Raw genomic sequence first — 21,064 nt, 5'->3', positions numbered from 1 at the left:
ACTCTTTGTTTGCTCAACTATTTAACCTACTTTACCGGGTTACAAAGAGATCTCCTTAAGGAGCTAGGAAATACTCTTCAGGAGCTTCCGACAAAGTTGCTGCCCAGCTTGCTACCTTCAATTCTATAGTAAACTCATCCATGTGACTCATCTCATATGCAGCTGATGGAACGAGTAGGGCAGCGGGTACAGGAGTTGCTCTTAGGAGACACTCTCTTTGATGGCGTTTCCCTTTTCGGGCCTAAAGTGAAGGAAACCTTAACCAGGTGTGAACAGGATGGAAAGTCTCTGCTGTTGGGGTCTGTTTTCCACCCCTACCTGACCCTATCCCAAAGGTCAAAGGGGAGGAAAAATGTGGTTCTGAAAAGCCCAAGGAGCCTTTCAGTCCACACGTGGTGAACCCCCCTCCAGAGGCAGAGGAGGGGGCAATAATGGAAGATGCTGCCCTCGTGACAGAGGGGGTCCGCAACACCAGGGTGATAGAGATCACTTCTCTGGGAAACCCTACCAGCGCTCCTGAAAGAAGGCCCGACTGTCCTGCTCTGGAGGTAGTCAGGGGTCGCTTATCTTTGTATCCAGATGCCTGGCTCAAAATAACAAAAGACAGCTGGGTACAAAGTATCATTTCCAGACGATACTTCATTCCATTCGCCACACCCCCTCTACCAGTAAGAAAAATCCCGGATGTCCCACCCAGTTACAGGAACAGGCAACAATAGAGGTCCAACCGTTGCTAAGAAAAAGAGTCATCCAACCAGTCCCAGCAGACCAGACAGGATCTGTAACTTACTCAAGATTCTTTTTGGTTCTAAAGAAGATGGGGGACTGGAGACCCATATTGGACCTCAGCAGACTAAACAAATATGTAAAGAAAGAGAAGTTCCAGATGGTCACACTTCAGTCTATACTTCCCTTCTTAGGGAAAGACAATTGGATGTGCTGGATAGATCTCAAGGATGTGTACTACCACATAAAAATGGCCAGGCCATCCAGGGATCATCTGCGCTTCTGGCTGGGAGCCAATCATTACCAGATGTTCATTGTGCTTCACTGTTGCAGTCCTAACAAATGGGTTATCCGGCTTCCGGTAGCCCTCAGTTGGCCAGAATACCAAAGGTAAGTAAAAATGACATTGGTTGCCATCAGTTGTAAAGGATATCAGGGTGTCTGATACAAAAGGAGGCAGCCGACGTCACTTCCTCAGTCATCCTTGTCACGGAGCCCGAAACAGAAGATTTTCATGCACAAGTGCTAGTCAGTAGTTTACGTTTGTTGGTTTCCGACTACAAGAGTTGAAGTCTACTACAGCTAAGTTACCTGTGGAAAGCAGATTCCCCATAGAGATTTTCATTCCTATTGCATTATTTGTTTAGGCCTTGACCACAACGTTCCCAAGTCTGATCTCTGTGCCTCCTTTAATCCACGTACTATCCATCGCCGGGCTAAAAAAGCCAAGTCCTCGGATGAGGTTAAGTTGGTTGTCAGTCAGGCGGGAGCCAGTGAGACGCCTTTGCAGTCCCTGCGATCTGCTGATGTACAACCGCAGGCATTGGCTGAGTCCGAGTCCCTTAAGCCTCCATTTTGCCTTCCAACCTGTCGCCGGTCGCGTCTTCTGCTGGAGCCGGTGCTGCTAAGCTGACTCCGGTGTCTGAGGCCTCCGTTTTGCATTCTGACAGCAAACTTCTTCCTTCAACCTCTGCAACTACTTCGGCGTTTGCCAGGCCTCCCAAATCCTTCAGGCTTGCAGGTAAATCTTTTGTTCATAAGCCTGTGAAAAGGCATGCTCCAGCTTCTTCCCATTCCACTCAATCCCATCATCATCATCATCTTTCGGCTGTTCCCATCAGGGGTCGCCACAGCAGATCATCTGTTTCCACTTCTTCCTGTCCTCTGCATCTTGCTCTGTCACACCAACCACCTGCATGTCCTCTCTCACCACATCCATAAACCTTATCTTAGGCCTTCCTCTTTTCCTGTTACCTGGTAGCTTCATCCTTAGCATCTTTTTCCCAATATACTCAGCATCCCTCCACAGTACATGTCCAAACCAATGTAATCTTGCCTCTCTGGCTTTGTCTCCAAACCTTCCAACCTGGGCTGACCCTCTAATATACTTATTCCTAATCCTGTCCACCCTCGTCACACCCAGTGCAAATCTTAACATCTTTAACTCTGCCACATCCAGCTCTAACTCCTGCCCTTTTGTCATTGCCACTGTCTCCAACCCATATAACATAGCTGGTCTCACTACCCTCTTGTAGACCTTCCCTTTCACTCTTACTGGTACTCGTCTGTCACAAATCACTCCTGACACTCTTCTCCACCCACTCCATCCTGCCTGTACTCTCTTCTTCACCTCTCTTCCACACTCACCATTACTCTGAACTATTGATCCCAACTATTTAAACTCATCCACCTTCACCACCTCTACTCCTTGCATCCTCACCATTCCTCTTTCCTCCCTCTCATTTACACACATATATTCTGTCTTAGTCCTACTGACCTTCATTCCTCCTCTCTCTCTAGGGCATATCTCCATCTCTCCAGGGTCTCTTCCACCTGTTCCCTACTCTCACTACAGATCACAATGTCATCTGCAAACATCATAGTCCACAGGGACTCCTATCTGATCTCGTCTGTCAACCTGTCCATCCCCATTGCAAATAAGAAAGGGCTTAGAGCTGATCCTTGATGTAATCCCACCTCCACCTTAAACACATCCTCCTTGATGTAATCCCACCTCCACCTTAAACACATCTGTCACTCCCACTGCAGACCTCACCGCTGTCACACTACCCTTGTACATATCCTGTACCACTCTTACATACTTCTCTGACACTCCTGACTTCCTCATACAATACCACAACTCCTCTCTAGACACCCTGTCATATGCTTTCTCTAAGTCTGCAAAAACACAATGCAACTCCTTCTGACCTTCTCTGTACTTCTCCATCAACACTCTCAGAGCAAACATCGCATCTGTAGTGCTCTTTCCCAGCATGAAACCATACTGCTGATCACTAATCATCACCTCCCTTCTTAACCTAGCTTCCACTACTCTTTCCCATAACTTCATGCTGTGACTGATCAATTTATCCCTCTGCAGTTACTACAGCTCTGCACATCATCCTTATTCTTAAAAATTGGTACCAAAAACACTTTTTCTCCATTCCTCAGGCATCCTCTCACTTTCCAAAATTTCATTAAACAATCTAGTTAAAAACTCCACTGCCATTTCACCTAAACACCTCCATACTTCCACAGGTATGTCATCTGGACCAACAGCCTTTCCATTCTTCATCCTCTTCATAGCTATCCTTACTTCCTCCTTGCTAATCCATTGCACTTCAGGATTCACTATCCCCACATCATCCAACCTTCTCTCTCTTTCATTTTCTTCATTCATCAACCCCTCAAAGTACTCTTTCTATCTGCTCAACACACTCTCCTCTCTTGTAAGTATGTTTCCCTCATTATCCTTTATCACCTTTACCTGCTGCACATCTTTCCTAGCTCGGCCCCTCTGTCTAACCAATCGGTACAGGTCCTTTTCTCCCTCCTTATTGTCCAACCATTCATACAACTCTTCATATGCCTTATCCTTAGCCTTCACCACATCTCTCTTTGCCAGGCACCTCATCTCCTTATACTCCTGTCTACTTTCTTCATCTTTTTGACAATCCCACTTCTTCTTTGCCAACCTCTTTATCTGTGTACTCTCCTGTACTTCCTCATTCCACCACCATGTCTCCATGTTGTCCTTCCTCTGTCCAGATGTCATACCAAGCACCTTTCTAGCAGTCTCCCTTACTAGCTCTGCTGTAGTTACCCAGCTATTTGGTAACTTTTCACTGCCACCCAGTGCCTGTCTTAACTCTTCCCTGAACTCCACCTCACAATTACCCTTTTTCAATTTCCACCATTTGATCCTTGGTGCTGCCGTCACACTCCTTCTCCTCTTCTTGATCACCAACGTCATCTTACAGACCACCATCCTATGCTGCCTAACTACACTTTCCCCGGTCACCACTTTACAGTCTCCAATCCCTTTCAAACTGGCCCTCCTACATAAGATATAATCCACCTGTGTGCATCTTCCTCTACTCTTGTATGTCACCCTATGCTCCTCCCTCTTGTTAAAATACGTATTCACCACAGCTATGTCCATCCTTTTCGCAAAATCCACTACCATCTGACCTTCTGCATTCCTTTGTTTAACACCATACCTACCCATCCCTTCCTCATCTCCTCTGTTCCCTTCACAAACATGCCCACTGAAATCTGCTCCAATCACCACTTTCTCACCCTTGGGTACAGTCATCATGACTTCATCTAACTCACTCCAAAATTTTTCTTTCCCATCCATCGCACACCCAACTTGTGGAGCATATGCACTAACAACATTCATCATTACACCATCAGTTTCCAGCTTCATAAACATCACTCTATCTGACACTCTTTACACCTCCAAAACACTCTTGGCATACTGTTCCTTCAGGATAACTCCTATGCCATTTCTCCTCCCATCCACACCATGATAAAACAATTTGAACCCACCTCCGATACACCTAACCTTACTCCCATTCCATCTGGTCTCTTGCACACACAATATACCAACCTTCCTTCTGTCCATCATATCGGCTAGCTCTCTCCCTGTACCAGTCATACTGCCAACATTCAAAGTTCCAATCTTCACTACTACAGTCCTAGCCTTTCTCCTCTCTTCCTGCCTTCGGCCAAGCCTTCCACCTCCTCTCCTCCTTTTGCCAACAGTAGCCCAATTTCCACCAGCACCTTGCTGGCTAACAGTACTGGTGGCGGTCGTTGTTAACCCGGGCCTCGACCGATCCAGTATGTAAATATTTACTGGTATCCACATGGGGTCTATATTATGAATGCAAAAAACCCTATGCGCGAATACCAAAACATCGACCCCTATACCGCGAACCGCGAAAATCCCGAATGCACTAAACAGCAAAAAAAAAAATTGAACTGTCATAGTCGGCCAACCCCACCACTAATTATATACTACCTACCCAAATAAAATAAATAAACCACATACATACACTAACCAAACCCTACTTCTAACCTAAAGTAAAGCACAAAACCCTGCTTCTAACTTTACACTAAAGCCCACATACACAACTAACTATGCACTATCCTTAACCCCTTCCTAACCCTATGGTCCGTAACTACTGCACACGTCCCCTACAGACATATGCCCAAACAAAACAAATAATCAACATACATACATTTAACAAAACCCTACCTCCAGCACTACTAAACCCCACATACAAAACTATCTATGGACTATCCTTAACCCCTCCCTAACCCTAATGTCTGTAACTACCACACAATTCCCGTACGAAAATATACACAAACAAAATAAATAACCTACATACATACATTTAACAAAACCCTACCTCTAACCCTACACTAAATCTAACATACATTACTTATCTAAGCACTTACCTTAACCCGCACCCTATCTTAAACTCTGTAACTATCCAACACTTACCTTATGCAGCTAATCCACAGACGGGCCAACCATGGAAATTCGATATTTCCATTTTCACGTTTTTGACTTTTGCTCTAAGTCCACTTCGCGCTATACGTTTCAACGTTTATGCATTCTCGTAAACGTCTTTTCGCTTTCCTAATATAGACCCCATCTGCATGAATAACTTGGCCAAGTTTTACACCGGATGCCCTTCCTGACGCAACCCTCCCCATTTATCCGGGCTTGGGACCAGCACAAAGAAATGCACTGGCTTGTGCATCCCCAGTGGCTGGGTTCTCGTTCCCCTCAATCCCAAATGGTTAAAATGGCTAATGATTTGTTGACTCTTATTAAGGGTTCTCAGCCTCTTCCTTCTAAAAGGAGTAGGGATGTTTCTCCTGAGGCTTTGTCCTGCTCAGGTTCTGATTCTTCCAGCATTTCTGCTGATGAAGAGGAATTTTCTCAGGTTTTTTCTCCTTTTGAGGATTCAGATGCAGAGGAGTCCATCCCTTCAGCCTCTCCTCCAGAGGATTTTTCTTTTGGTGATACTTTAAATACCCTCAGAGAACATTTTAAATGGGAAAGTCAGGATTATGTTTCTGGATTTACCTCAGCATAGGCCTCTTGCTATTCCCCCTGTGTTGGAAGTTATTGATGATGTTTTTCTGGAAAATTCCCTGTCTCCAAATTCGGTTCCTCCTGCTCCCAGGAAATCTGACAGGTACTACAGAGTCCCTGATTCTCATCTGTTTCTTTTCAGGAATCTGTTGGCGTATCCAGAGGTTATTTCTCAGGGACCCAAAGGAGTTAAGGCCACTGTTACCAGGAATCCTGTTCCCTCTGACAGGAAGTCTAGGAACCTAGATAGGTGGGGCACTAAGGTTTATACCTCTGCCACCCTAGCTATTAGGGCTACAAATTGTCTATTTCATATGCTGAAGTACCAGCAGCACACCTTGGAGGCAATTAAGTCTAGGATAGCAAGTGTACCTCTTTTGGCAGAGAGTAAAGACATGCAGGATTTACTGAATTCAGCCAGTCTGGTCAATAAGCATTCTTTGCATTGTGGTTTTGACATCCTTGAGGCCTCCAGCAGGGCTACAGCTACTGCATCTGTTATTAGAAGGCACTCTTGGCTCAGGGAACAGCCTCTTCCAGAACCTGTCAAGGCTAAGCTTTTGGATGTACCTTTGCATAAAGACAATCTTTTTGGCAGAAAAGCAGAGGAGGTACTGAAGAAGATGGAGGATAAGCCCAAGTCCATGCAAACTGTTAAGGATTTTCTGCAAGTTCATCCCCCTCGCTTTAGCAGGAATTACCCTTCCAAGAGTTGTACCTTTCCTGATACCAGTAGGCAGAAACGTTCCAGGACTAGAGGTTACAAATCCTCTAGGGGGCAGGGGGCTACCTCTCAAAGGTCTAGGCGTTGGCAGGCTTCCACTTCTAAAGGGGGAAGCTCCAAGCCTGCATCTCAAGCAAAACACTCTCAATTAATTTTTACAACTTCTGCCTGTTCTTGCTTGCCGGGAGAGTCCTTTAGGGGGAAAGTTGACCCTTTTTGCAGATGTCTGGGCCACTATCACAGACGACAAATGGGTGCTCAGAACAGTGTCCCTAGGCCACAAGTTTTCTTTCCGCACCTTTCCAGCTCCCAAGGGATTTCCAGGTGTTCCTCCAAACCATAGGGCAGAAGCAGAAAAACTAATTTTGTCTCTGTCTCATCTGAGAGCAATAGAATCAGTCCCTGCTCTGCCGGTAGGCCAGGGCTTTTATTCCAGGCTTTTCCTAGTTCCAAAAAAAAAGAAGGCACCTGGCGTCCTATCCTGGATCTTTCCATTCTGAACTCTTTTCTAGTAATTCCAGAGTTCAAAATGCTCACTCTTCATCAGTTGCTACCAGTTCTAGAAAAGGATTCCTGGCTGGTAACCTTGGATCTCAAAGAGGCTTATCTGCACATTCCTATCAGGGAAAGTTGCAGGCAGTACCTTAGTTTCAGAGTGGGCGAGCAGCATTACCAATTCTCTGCGCTGCCCTTTGGCTTATCTACTGCTCCCAGAGTCTTCACAAAGTGCCTGGCACCAGTCATTGCTTTTTGCAGGCAGAAGAAAATTCAGATTTACCCATACTTGGACGACTGTCTGATTCAAGCAAGTTCTCAGGAACAACTGTTAAAGGATCTTGAATTCGTAAAGCCTCTTCTCTCTTCCCTGGGTTACACTCTCTATATGGAAAAATTGAAAATGGTACCATCCAAGGAGATAACATTTCTGGGAGCGAGTCTGAACACAGCCGTCCAGATGATATATCTCACCCAGGAGAAGCAGACAAATCTTTCAGTTTACTTCAAGGACTTGGCAAGCCTGTCCCAGCTCCCTGCAAGGAAGTACCTGCAAGCTCTGGGATTCATGGCATCTTATATTCTCATGATTCCATATGCAAGACTGCATATGAGGAAATTGCAATGGTACCTCAAGAACATTTGGTGTCAACACCCAGAGGACCTGGATATGATGACTCCCCTGCTTCCATCTCTGCAGATGGAGTTTCTATGGTGGGCAACAGCCTGTCTACAAAACAAAGGCATGCCTTTTTGGACACCTCTTACCACTTAAGTTCTAACTACAGACGCATCAGACTATGCCTGGGGAGCACACCTAGATGGCAGATGCATACAGGGACATTGGAACACCCAGCAGATGCACCTACACATAAATCTAAAAGAGTTGATTGCAGTTCAGCAGGTTTTACTGGCTTTCAAGCATCTTCTTTCTCCAGGGACCCTGCTTGTCAGGACAGACAACACTATGGTCATGTGGTACATCAACAAGCAGGGAGGGACTCACTCTTACCCCCTTTGCAGGCAAAGGATGAATCTTTGGTCCATGGCAGCATCCCTGGACCTTCATTTCCTAGCTCAGTTTCTTCCAGGAAGGCTCAGTGTTTTGGCAGACCAGTTGAGCAGGCAAACCCTGAATACTCACGAGTGGCAGCTGAACAGAGCAGTCTTTTACAGCAGCATTCAACATTGGGGCACTCCTCAGGTGGATCTTTTCTCCTCCCCAGACAACCATCTGCTACCTCTCTTTTGCACCAGACAGCAGCAGAGCAGAGCCTGGAAAGTGGATGCTCTGTCCATCCCTTGGACACTTGGATATTGCAATCAGTGTACACCTTCCCTCCTCTTCCTCCTCTTCCCAGAGTATTAGTGAAGATCAGGGACAAATGTCCAAGGATTATTCTCATAGCTCCAGACTGGCCCAGACAGCATTGGTATCCACTGCTTCACAGTCTCCCATCTTCCTCCTTGGCATCTTCCTCTGAAGCCAGATCTTTTGGTTCAGGAAAGGGGTAACATTCTACATCCTCATCTTCAGTCTCTCCTTTTGGCAGCATGGCTCATTGTATGACTCCTTCCCTTTCTTCCTCCCATTCCCAACAGGTGGTTAACGTGCTGAGGGAGGCCAGGAGACCTAGCACTAGGAAATCTTATGCCGGCAAATGGGAAAGGTTCTCTCAATGGATGCAGGTTAGAGGGGAGTCTGCTTCTCAACCTACCCTTCCTCTGATCCTGGAATACCTGGCTGATTTGCTTCAGGGTGGTCTTTCTTTTTCCACTATCAAGATCCATGCTTCAGCCATCTCTGCTCATTGTTCTCTTGAACAGCCCATTTTCTCTCATCCCCTGATGAAAATGTTTCTCAGAGGTGCTTGCAATTTAAAACTTAATTTTGTTCTGGAGGAACTCACTCTTCCTCCTTTTGATCCAGCTGCCTCTATAGATTTAAAGTTCCTCTCCTGGAAGACTTCCTTCCTTTTGGCTATAACTTCAGCAAGGTGGATTTTGGAGATGCAAGCTTTGATGGCCTTGGAGCCTTTTCTTATTTTCCATGCAGATAGAGTCTGTATGAGGACTAATCCCTCCTTTATGCCTAAGGTGGTTTCTAGCCTGACTCTTAATCAGTCCATACACCTTTCTACCTTCTTTCGAAATCCTCGCAATAGAGGTGAATGGATCATCTATTTTCTTGATGTGCTCAGACAGCTCAGGTTTTAACTGAACAGAACTAAGGACCTTCAGAAATCAGCACAGCTATTGGTCAGTTTTGCCCCTGGAGCCCAGGGCAAGGCTATTTCTAAGCAGACCATTTCTAAATGGATTGCACATTGCATTACTTTTTGTTATTCCTTTCATGGCAAAACTCTGCCTCAAGGGGTTAGGACCCACTCTACTAGGGCGGCTTCCACTTCGGCAGCCTTTCTAAGGGGTGTCCCTACTAAAGACATTTTGGAGGCTGCCACATGGTCTTCTGTTCACACTTTCACAAAGCATTATAATTTGCCTCTGTTTTCCAGAGCCAGGGCAAGTTTTGCCACTGCAGTGTTGCAGGGCATTATCTCCAAACCTTGATGCTGTTGGTTCCTCCCCCCTTTTTTCTCTGGGCTTTGGTAATCAACCCATTTGTTAGGACTGCAACAGTGAAACACAATGAACATAGTACAGTTGTGTACACTTACCATAAATGTAGATGTTCAAGTGTATTCACTGTTGCAGTCCAGGTTTCCCTCCCTTCTTCCCCCTTTTTGTGGTCCTCTCCTATTCTCTTTTTTCCTGAGCTACAGGTTTAAGTTTTTATTTGTCAAACTGGTTTTTGATTTAAGCCTTATTTTCTGGGGGCTCCTGACTGTTATGGCAAGAAAGACTGATGCCTCCTTTTTTATCAAACACCCTGATGTCCTTTACAACCGACGGCAACTGACGTCAATTTTACTTACCTTTGGTATTCTGGCCGACTGAGGGCTACCGGGAGCTGGATAACCCATTTGTTAGGACTGCATCAGTGAATACACTCGAACATCTACATTTATGGTAAGTGTACACAACTGTACTTTTCGAGCCCTGCCCTTTGGTCTCACTACAGCCCCCAGAATGTTTACCAAATGCATGGCAGTGGTCACGGCTCTCCTGAGGCATCTAGGATTCCAGGTGTTTCCATACCTAGACGATTGGCTCCTTACTGCCACCACCAGGCATCAACTCTTTCAAGCCAGAGAGTCCACTCTGCAATCAACTGGGCATTACAGTCAACTCAGAAAAATCTGCCTTGTTGCCATCGCAGCACATTGTTTTTATTGGGGCAGAATTGGACACCATCACCACCACACTAAGGCTTCCAATAGAAAGAGTTTTTCTTCTTCGTCAGCATGTGAGCATTCTGATATCAAAAGACAGAGCACCAGCATCAGAAGTTCTGAAATTTAGGCATGATGGCATCAGCAGTTTTAGCTATACCATTAGCTCGTATGCACATGTGGATACTACAATGGCTGTTGTTCACTCAATGGTCTTACCAAGAGATTCCCATGTCTCCCACTATAATGATCACAAATTCCTGCAAAAAGAATCTTCAATGGTGGTTGACCTCACTTCATGTCACGATAGGACGCCCATTTCTGCTACCCCCTCCAGTGGCCACAGTGACCACGGATGCTTCCCTGATAGGGTGGGGGTGGGGCATTTTCAGGGAAAGACAGCCCAAGGCACATGGACCGATCAAGAGACACATCTGCATATCAATGTCCTGGAGATGAGAGTAGTACTTTTGGCATTACAGTACTTTCAGGACTCTCTTCCTCTGGGTACGATTGTGATTCAGATGGCAACATGTTGGTGGTCTGGTATTTGAACAAACAAGGAGGAACCAGGTCCTACCCCTTTTGTCACGAGGCTGTCAGAGTATGGCAGTGGGTTATTTCCACCCAGCGTTTTCTGTTGACAACACACATCCCAGAGAAATCCAATGTGATAGCAGACAATCTGAGCAGGGCAATATTGTTGCCCCACGAGTAGTCCCTCAAGAAAGAAATAGCGGACAGGATATTCCACAGGTGGGGCCAGCCTTGCTGCGGCCTCTTTTCCAGTCACATGAACATGAAATGCAGAAGCTACTTTGCCCTGATTCCCCCTCTGGGAGAAACCCCAAGGGACTCACTCATGCACGATTGGCCTCAGGGTCTCCTCTATGCATTTCCACTGATCCCGTTGATACCCAAGTTTCTATAGAAAGCAAAAACCCTGGGAAGGACCATTATCCTCATAGCCCCTCATTGGCCTCATCAGATTTGGTTCCCCTTCCTTCGCCTTCATCTTTTGGAGGACCCCTGGATCCTGGACCGAGTTCCAGACCTTCAGACACACTCATTGGTGGAACTTCATCCCTCTCTGCAGTCCCTTAAGTTGACAGCTTGGCTGCTTCAATTCCCATCATAGCCAGGTTTCATAACCTCTCCAGTGAGAAGAAACAGATTCTTTTATCCTCTCATAAATCTTCTACCAGGAAGCTATATCTTAGCAAATGGGAAAAAATTGTCTATATGGGCCTCTAAAAACAATATTGATCCTTACCAAGCCCCCATGGCCTCCATTTTAGAGTTCTTGACTATTATTTTTAACAAAGGAGCTGCAGCAGCAACAGTTCGTGTTCATCTGGCTGCTATTTCTAATTTTCATCTTGGATTTGAAGGATTGAATATCATGTCTCACAAGTTATCCAAAGTCTTCCTCATAGGGACCTTTCATATTAGACCACCTGTGAAATCTCCGTATTCTCCATGGAATCTAAATTTTATGCTTTCCTGCATAATGCTTCCGTCATTTGAACCAGCTTCCTCCTGTGACCTCAAATTTGTGTCATGGAAAACCATCTTTCTGGTAGCTATTACTTCTGCCCGCAGTGTGTCAGAGCTTCAGGCTTTATCTGTCAAGCCTCCCTATTTGATATTCCATGCTGACAGAGTTTCACTTCTTACAAACCCCTCATTCTTGCCCAAAGTTTGCAATGAAACCAATCTCAACCAAATTATTGATTTGTCAGTCTTCTTCCCCAACCATTCTAACAATTTAGAGTATATGCTGCACAAACTTGATGTTCACAGACAGCTTAGATTTTATTTGGATAGAACAAAAGATTTCAGAAAATCAGACCAGCTTTTTGTTTCTTTTTCAGACTCCAGGAAGGGTAGACCAGTGGCAAAAACAGCTCTGTCTAAATGGTTATCTGATTGTATCACATTTGCTTATTCAGCTGCCAATATGCCTTTGAATCATAAATTAAAGCTCACTCAACCAGAGCAGTTTCTATATCATCTGCCTTTTCTGCCAGGCTTCCTACTGATAACATTTGTGCAACAGCCACTTGGTCAAAACCTCGTGCCTTTATCACTCATTACAAAGTTGATAAGGCCTCCAGGGACAGGGCATCCTTTGGCTCCATGGTCCTGAGAAATATACTCCCGTGAGCCACCCGAGATTGATGGTGCTTGGGATGCTACACATCAGTAAAGAATGAATGGCAAGATAGAACAACTTCACATAAAGTTATGTACTTACCATAATGTTCCATGTGAGTTGTTCATCTCGCCTTCATTCTTACGTCCCTCCCTCCTACCCCCCCCAGGCTGTTAGATGACCGAGATGCTGGATCCATCCTGGTTGCTCAGTCCTTCTATACCCTTTTTAGGAGTGAAAGAATGGCATATGGTATTATTATACGCAGCAAACAAGATCTGAGGTAACTCTAGGTGCATCATGGGATAGAGACTTGGCCTCGAGCTATTTGAAGACCTCGAACTTTGCAATTGGCCTACTCTGAGCCGAGGGATCAGCTCCGAACCCATCAGTAAAGAATGAAGGCAAGATGAACAACTCACATGGAACGTTATAGTAAGTATATAACTTCTTTTTTCCTTAATTACAATAATTTGCTCTCGAACGTTCCTTGCAAAGTACCCTTTAGGACATTTTTAAAATCTACCAACTCTTTGCATTTCCAAAAACATGTTCACAAGTACCCCTCTCTTTCCCATCACCCTACCAACAATTGCTGTCTCCCTATAGAAAAAATTCTCTGAAGGGTACTTGGTGTATAAAAATACCTATGCAAACACTTCTAAAGGAATATAGCCATACAAATATTTTCCTTTTGTTACTTTGTATATTGTTTTCTCATTCCCCTTTCCCAGTTTTTTCAAACCTTTTTCTGATTGATTCTTATAGTTTTCTTGCATTATTTTTATACCCTATCAGTTATCCTTTTTTTTAACTAGTTTCTTTTCTAGACTTAGCTATAAATGCAACTAGAGATGGTCTTTCATTTAACAGTCAGCAAACGTCAACCACGCAAGTACAGCCACCGCAAGTACATGTTTCAACAAAAGGCAATAGACGAACAACAGAAATAGTCAGCACACTGCCAAAAATGTTTATTGTGTATAGGATCTAAAGGTCAAGAAAGCCAAAAAATAAAAAAAAGGTCAATGAAATGTTTCCTTGACCATTTCTTATTTTACTTTTCACTTTGCTGCTGCCCAGTTCGCCTACTGCATGCCTTTCAGAGAAAACTCATGCAAACACAGGGAGAACTTGCAGACTGTGCACAGAAGGCAGCCCTGCCAAGAATCGAACCGGGGAACCTCTTGCTGGGAGCCAACAACACTATCCACTGTGCTACCCTCAGATATGTTACACTTAAACCACCTTATCCTGTGGAGATAAGTAACTTATCCCACTTAACTACTTCTGTTTTCTCCTTCCAAATAATTTATTTCAGTTCTTTACTGAATATGGTTGAGTGTGATTGATAAAATGTCTGTCTTGTATATAATATTAAAAGAAACATTTTTTCTTCTTGCTTCTTATTATCCATATCCCCAGTCATTGCAACTTCTCAGTTTTTATCTTTTTAGTCTCTTTGCATTTACACTTACCTGCCCCATAATAGAATCCTTTTTAACCCAAACACCTAAATACTTCATCTTTTGTTCCCATAAACATGGGTATTGCTGAACCATTTCATGTATGGAAACATACTTTACTACTAAAACATTGGTTTTATCTTTATTTTATATCCTGAAAAAAACTTAAAACTGTTTCAAAATGGTTCACAACAGTGAAATATCTTTTTTCTCTGGATATATCACATACAAAATATCATCTACAAATAAGGCTAACTGTACGACTATCATGGCTGTTCTACCCATGAATTTGTGCATCCCTTATTTCCTTTGCCAATGGCTCTAAGTATTAGGCAAATAACAAAGGGGAAAGAAGACTCCCCTACCTGATTCCTCTGTTCATACATAGCTTATCAGAGAGGAATTCTCAAGACATTGATTCTCGTCTCTTACGCTTCATGTATCCTCCTAATTCTTCCTGTTATTCTATCAAGAAATGCAAATGCTGCCTTTGTCCTACTCATAAAATCTCAGCTAACTATGTCAAATCCCTTGTCTGTATCAGAAATCACCAGCATTAGAAAGATGGTCTTGCATTTTGCTTTCCTCTGGGTCATCATTGCTCTGTTAATGTACTCAAATGTTTGCTTTCCCTCCACAAGGCCACATTGCTCCATATCTGTTTTAGCAACACTTTAGCCATTTTTCTAACTAGTATATACATAAACACTTTATAATCATGGTTCAAAATTGTAATTGACCAATAAGAAGTTGGGTTTAAAGGGTATTTGCCCTCTTTGAGTAGTACAGCCATGACACCTTTTGTCCAAGATGCTATAACTGTCCCTCATTTTAATTATAGTCTGTGATACTCTTCTGTTAAATGTATTTTTATTGCCAGTATTTGTTTCTTATCAGGTTGTATCAAGAGGTATTCGCCTAATATTTTGTGTGTTTTATCAAGCTTTCTTTGTTATATATGTATGTAATATTGTGACACTGTGTCGAATGGCAATTGTTTGACTTTTTTTTTAGTTAAGTACTTCTTGTGAATTGTGAGAATTTTGAATTGTGTATTATTCGAATGGAAGAAGTCTGAATATTTAGTAATTAATTCAGAAACTCAGCATAACAACTAAACACAAAAATACACCACAAGTCAACTGAACCTGTAGGCTTTTGTTAATCTTTGGTACAACTTTAATGAATAAACACAACAACTAAGTGCTTTCGTCTAAAAAGACTTCTTCAAAATGTCAAAGTTTACAAAAGCCTACAGGTTCACTTGACTTGTGGCATTTTTTTTGTGTTAAGTTTGAATATTTATTTGTCTGGTGAGCACAACTTGGAGCAATGTACGGGTAATCTGAAATTCATCCCAGTCTGTCTCCAATCTGTCTCTGATTGACAGAGGCAGTCAGTAAATCACCACCTTGGCTTGCACAGCTAGTCTTATAGGGGTCCAAGAGGTTGTTAGCCTAGTAAACACTTATGAACCTATGAAGTGGGACTGGGTTGGCGGAGTGTGTGTGACTGGGTTAGGGTAAGGGCAAGGGCTATGTGAGGGGACAGGTTTTATGGTGAGTGTGTATATGTTTTGGTTATGTTCAGAGTTGTGGCTGAGCAAGAGGATTGGCTTTATAATGTGTGTGTGTGCGCGCGCACGTGTGTGCAAGTAATTATGGATAAGGTTATACTAATGGCTAGGTAAGGGGTTAAGGGGTTAAGATTTTGTAATATGTGTGCACAGAAGATGTGCAGTGTGTGAATGAGTTGATTGAACAGTAATTTATTTGATCATGTGGTGTTGTGTGTGTGTGTGTGTGTGTGTGTGTGTGTGTGTGTGTGTGTGTGTGTACACGTGTGTGTGTGTGTGTGTGTGTGTGTGTGTGTGTGTGTGTGTGTGTGTGTACATGACTGTTTTGGGTTAGGGTTACAGTAAGGTTTAGGCTGGGGATAGATTTAGTGTTGTTGGTGTTTGGTGGTGCGTTTATATGTCTCTGAGTATCTTGTGCAATGATACTGTTGAGGAAAGGGATTTTTGTAGATTAATATGTAGAGTTAGACTCAGGGACATGCTTATTACACATGAATGAAGCCCCCCCCCCTTCTGGCTTAAGTGCTAAACCTACCCTTGGCCCTAACCCAAACGTATACATTAATTAATGAAAGCCCCTTTCACTAACAGCATCTCTAGTCAGACAAATTTGGTCTTTAGTGATTGTTAGGATTAGGGTTAAGTGATCAGAAATGGAGACTGGTTTTCTTTTTTATTGCATTTTTTTTGAGTAGGTGTGTTTTTGAAGTCCTTGCAGTGATGTATTAACCATCAATACATGTGTACTTCCGTTGCCTATCTGACATAATTTTATTTTTGTCTCATATGAAGTCTTGTAATTACTTAGAATTGTTTAACTTCATATCTTGACTATTTATGGAGCTTTGTGCATCAATTCCCATTTCAGGTTGGGAGGAGGAAAATGAAGTCTCCTATCACATCTTAAAATCCATGCTGGCATGGCTTGTAAACGACTTTGCAAATGAGCCCCCAAATATTTTATTCTGTATAGATTTTTTTTCTCTATATAGTGACTATGCTGTTTACTGTTGTTTTTTAATGTCAATAGTTACTTTTTTCTTAATGTTACATATTGTACTGTGTGCTTCCTGAGAAAAGTAATGCAATAAAGGCTATCTCGTTCTTGTGTTTATTTTCCTTAAATGTGCATCTTAATATGCAAATACAATTTAAATGACTTAAATATGATCTGTAGCTAAGCTCTACTTCTGAAAATGTAATCTAGTCTTCTGATTATTCTGTTTGACAGTATTGGTAAGCATTTCTTGACTTAGCACCAAATAGTTTAAGATAGCTTGTTTTCTTTCAACTATGACAAGACATACAGCAAAGAAACTTGCACATAATTCATTCTTAAACTTCATTATAGATGTTTTTTCATGACATTTAAGATGCGGGTATATACTGAAAAATATCATGCTTTACGGGTTAACTTGATATATAATTGTCAGAATTATCACTCAGCAGTATACTAAAGCATTATTGTTAGTCAAATGTACACCAGAGAGTGCAAGACAAATGCTCAGCAGCTATGCAGTAGTTGACAAGTGAATGTGATCCATGTAACTTAGACCATCTGTTCTGATAATTATTTATATACCACTATGCTACATAGTATGTAAGTGAGACAGATATGTTTAACAAACCATTAGGATTGTAACAGTATGCATCCCACTTCTCACTCTTGTTGACACGGTAACCATAGTCAATGACCCCTGTTCTTCCAAAGCCGCAGTTCGGTCCAGGCTTTACAATAGGGTAGCCAACTCTTCCTCCTGCTAGCCATCCAGCTGCACATACATGAAAACCTGCAGGACAAGAAGAGAAGTTAACAGCATGGTGCCAAGAAAGAAGCCTTTCATTTTAATACAATTGTTTACATTATCTAATGTCAAGCAGTCAGGTATTTGTAAAGGATTCTTATAAAATATTTGCAGATCACTCACACCTATCTACCTTGGCATATAGATATATGCTCAGTTGTCTGTCATCTCATAAACATTTCCCATGTTGTTTACATCTGATGCGGTGTGGCGGGTAACTACTGAAGGAAAAGGAAGCACTAGAAATTACTTCACAGAATCCAAATGTGCTTTAACAGCCTTGACCTCTCTACAGGAATTGCAATGATCCCTGCATGCTTGTTTTTTCTAAGAACATCTGGAGTATAGCATTTGTTGTATGCAGAAGGTGATGTAGAAGGTGCAATTTATGGAAAAACAACTAATCCTGTAATCACAAATTTCCTGCTATACATATCTATATTTGTGCCTGGCTGATATATCTTCTTTTCTGCTCATTGAGTAGTTTGCAAAGTTCATACTACTGTTATTCTGTCTGGTCTGGCTCTGGTCACTTTGGTTAAGATGACTTACCTAGTTCATAAATGAATGATTACAGAGATAAAAATGAAATAGAGGCACCATATAATTTGTTAGCAGATGTTCTCTTTATATCAGACTTTGATGTATTAAGGAGATACATGAATTAACATAAAAAGTACAGAACCTGTAAACATGGAAAGTTTTAAAGCTAAATTTTCCCCAGACTTTAACTACAGTAGTAAGTAGTATTGCAAGGCAAGTATGCAGAAGGGCAGCAGTGTCTTAACTGCGTTCTGCACATCTTGAGAATAGCAAGAGGTCAAGTCTCTAATAAATGCCACAAACATTTCTGCGAATATCAGCAGATTAAAGACCATGTTCAGTACATATAACCATGCACCAATAACTGGAAATTACTAGTGAGCAGCAATGTTTTGCTTCACCATCATAGGATGTTTTACTTCATCTTCCTCCCCCTCTTTCATCTGTTTGGATCAGATGAGTAACAGCACAGGGATTATCATATTTTCTGATTTGATCTAGTGTGGATGAAAGTTTGCAGATTAAATCTAGCTGATACACTGATTTTAGAAAGTGGCCCATGGGCCACTAGCTATGTATACTTTAGAAGGCATAGTTGACAAACTAAGTGAGCAATTTAAGTCATAAAGTAGCAGAACATTAAGTTCACTCAAGGCATCCAAAAGTATTTTATTATTATTAATAATCACAGTATTAGGCACTTAATAGTACCTATTTCAAAAGGTACTTCTAGTTTCTTTTATGAGACTGCTGTGTGGTAAGAGGACTCACGTACGTACTTTTAATTTTTACATAAAGCAGCCCTAAATATTTGATTTTCCTTTTAATTTCTGATAGCTATTTGTAATTATTCTGGTGAACACATACAAAATCAGTTTCTACATCGCATGAAGTGAAATGCTGAACTTTGAGGTGTTGGAATGCATGCAGGAATGAAATAAGATGTTTTGTTGATTTGTACTCATACTGCTCCTTTTGAAGATCCTCAGCAGTGGGTAACTCTTTCCTTATACCCCCCCCCCATCTCAGCACTATTCCACACTTGGAATGGTTGGGATATGCACCTCCTGCCAGCACAAGCCATTATATCCTACTCCAGAGTAGGAGCACACACCCAGACCCCCATCCTTTTCCATTCTTTTTTGTCTTCTGCTTTCATGTAGCTTGAATCTTGGTCTTAAAATATATTATTAGAAAGTTACCCTGTTTGATACCCAAATTACAGAGGGCTTTGAAGTATTATTTTAACCACTGAATTACTGAGCACAAGTATCACCAGCACTGTTTTACTGTCTGGGAGAGGTGCATGATGTCAGAAATGGACACAAAAGTGTAAGCACAACAGCACAGCCAGCCAAAGTACAAAGTAGCCACCAGAATTAAACTCAGCAAGGTGTTGCTTTGTCTAGGTAAGTCAGATCCTGTATCACAGCTCAAAAATCATTTCCTTAGTGACACCAATTTGCTCACCCAGTATTTCTGACAGAGCAGCCTGCAGGGAATTTTTAAATTCTGCCATCTCACTACACTCCCAAAAAAAATATGTTCCCAATTACTTCTTTCTTCCTCATCACACCTCCGACATTTGCTATCTACCTGAGGAAAAACTCTTTGGAGTCTGCTTGGATAATAAAAATATCTATGCAAACACTTCCAAGCAAAAATCCTAAATCTTCTAGACTTTGTTCCACATTTGGGAACCATACATATATCCTGCCATTGTTCCTTTGCAAATTGTTTATCCAGTCTCTCTTCCCAATCCTTTCTAACCTCCTCTGATTGATTCCTATAGTTAATCATGCAGTATTCTATAATGCCCTACTAATTATTCCTTTTTTAGCAGCAACTGCTGTTCTGAATTTAACTAAAAACTCTACCAGTGCTGGTCTTTCATTTAGGATTCCCCTATTTCTTTATCTTTGCCTATACATGGATATCAATTTTTAATAAGAAAGCAGTCTCTAGCCTACAGTCCAAATGTATTTTTGGCCTCTTCCGATTCTGTTACCTTTTCCTATCTGATCATTTGCTTCCAGTACCTTGGTTCCTTTTCCAGTTTTCTCCAGTAAATTCCAGTACCATCTTGCCTATTCTCTATACCCCTACTTGCAGTCATCCCTATTGACAGAATCTCTTTTCTCCATTCCTGTGTTTGCTTTGTTCTTAGAATACTTTCTACTACCGTATAAATATTATATTCAGTATGGCTATTGTTATTCACTTTAAGGATCTGCATCCAGAATTCCAGTCTCTCCTTATTTTTTTGAGCCCCTCACCCCCATTTTATCATCATCCTTTCTGCTTGTGCTATGCATAGGAGCCTTAACTGAGTACCTCTAAAATACCCTTTCAAATCAAGTAATCCCAAACCACCTTGTTCTATTGGAAGGATCAGCTTATGCCGCTTGACTCTTGCCCTCTTCCTTTCCTGGATAAAATTCTTCAACTCTTTATTAATTGCTATTCTCCTCTGGTTGATAAACCAGACCACTGTATAAAACCAAAGGGACTAAACACATTTTTACTGCTTGTATCTTGCTATCCATATCCATAAAACAAAGCTTCTATTTTCTCAGTTTTTGTATTACCTTTTATTTAGTCTCTTCCCACATATCCTTAGCACTTCATTTTATCATATCCCCATAAATATGGGGATTGCTGAACCAACTCATGTGTAGGTACATAGTTTAAAGCTAGTGCCTTTGTTTTATCTTGATTAATTTTGTATTCTGAAAAGACTTGAAACTGTCTCAGAATGTTCCACAATACTGAAACGTCCATTTCTGCTGTTATCAGGTACAAAGTACTATTTGCAAATAAAGCCAACTTTTCTTGCTTACTATACTAATTATATGGCATAATGGTTAAGGAATTTGCCTCCCATGCACA

At 42.1% G+C, this 21,064-nt stretch overlaps 1 protein-coding gene across 1 annotated transcript in view; it reads right to left on the bottom strand.

The window, feature by feature from the left end:
* Nucleotides 1-21,064, bottom strand: part of TNFAIP6 (TNF alpha induced protein 6) — a 577,009-nt gene that overhangs the window by 114,457 nt on the left and 441,488 nt on the right. The window contains exon 3 of the mRNA XM_044074884.1: nucleotides 17,456-17,617. Within this exon, the coding sequence (XP_043930819.1) occupies nucleotides 17,456-17,617 (162 nt within the window). The remainder of the gene's footprint in view (nucleotides 1-17,455; nucleotides 17,618-21,064) is intronic.

The sequence above is a fragment of the Protopterus annectens genome, chromosome 6.part0, assembly GCF_019279795.1.
Source record: "Protopterus annectens isolate FY-2018-M chromosome 6.part0, PAN1.0, whole genome shotgun sequence".
In the NCBI taxonomy this organism is placed as follows: Eukaryota; Metazoa; Chordata; order Ceratodontiformes; family Protopteridae; genus Protopterus; species Protopterus annectens.
Note: the sequence above shows the minus strand (reverse complement) of the source record. Positions and strands in the feature narration are given on the sequence as shown.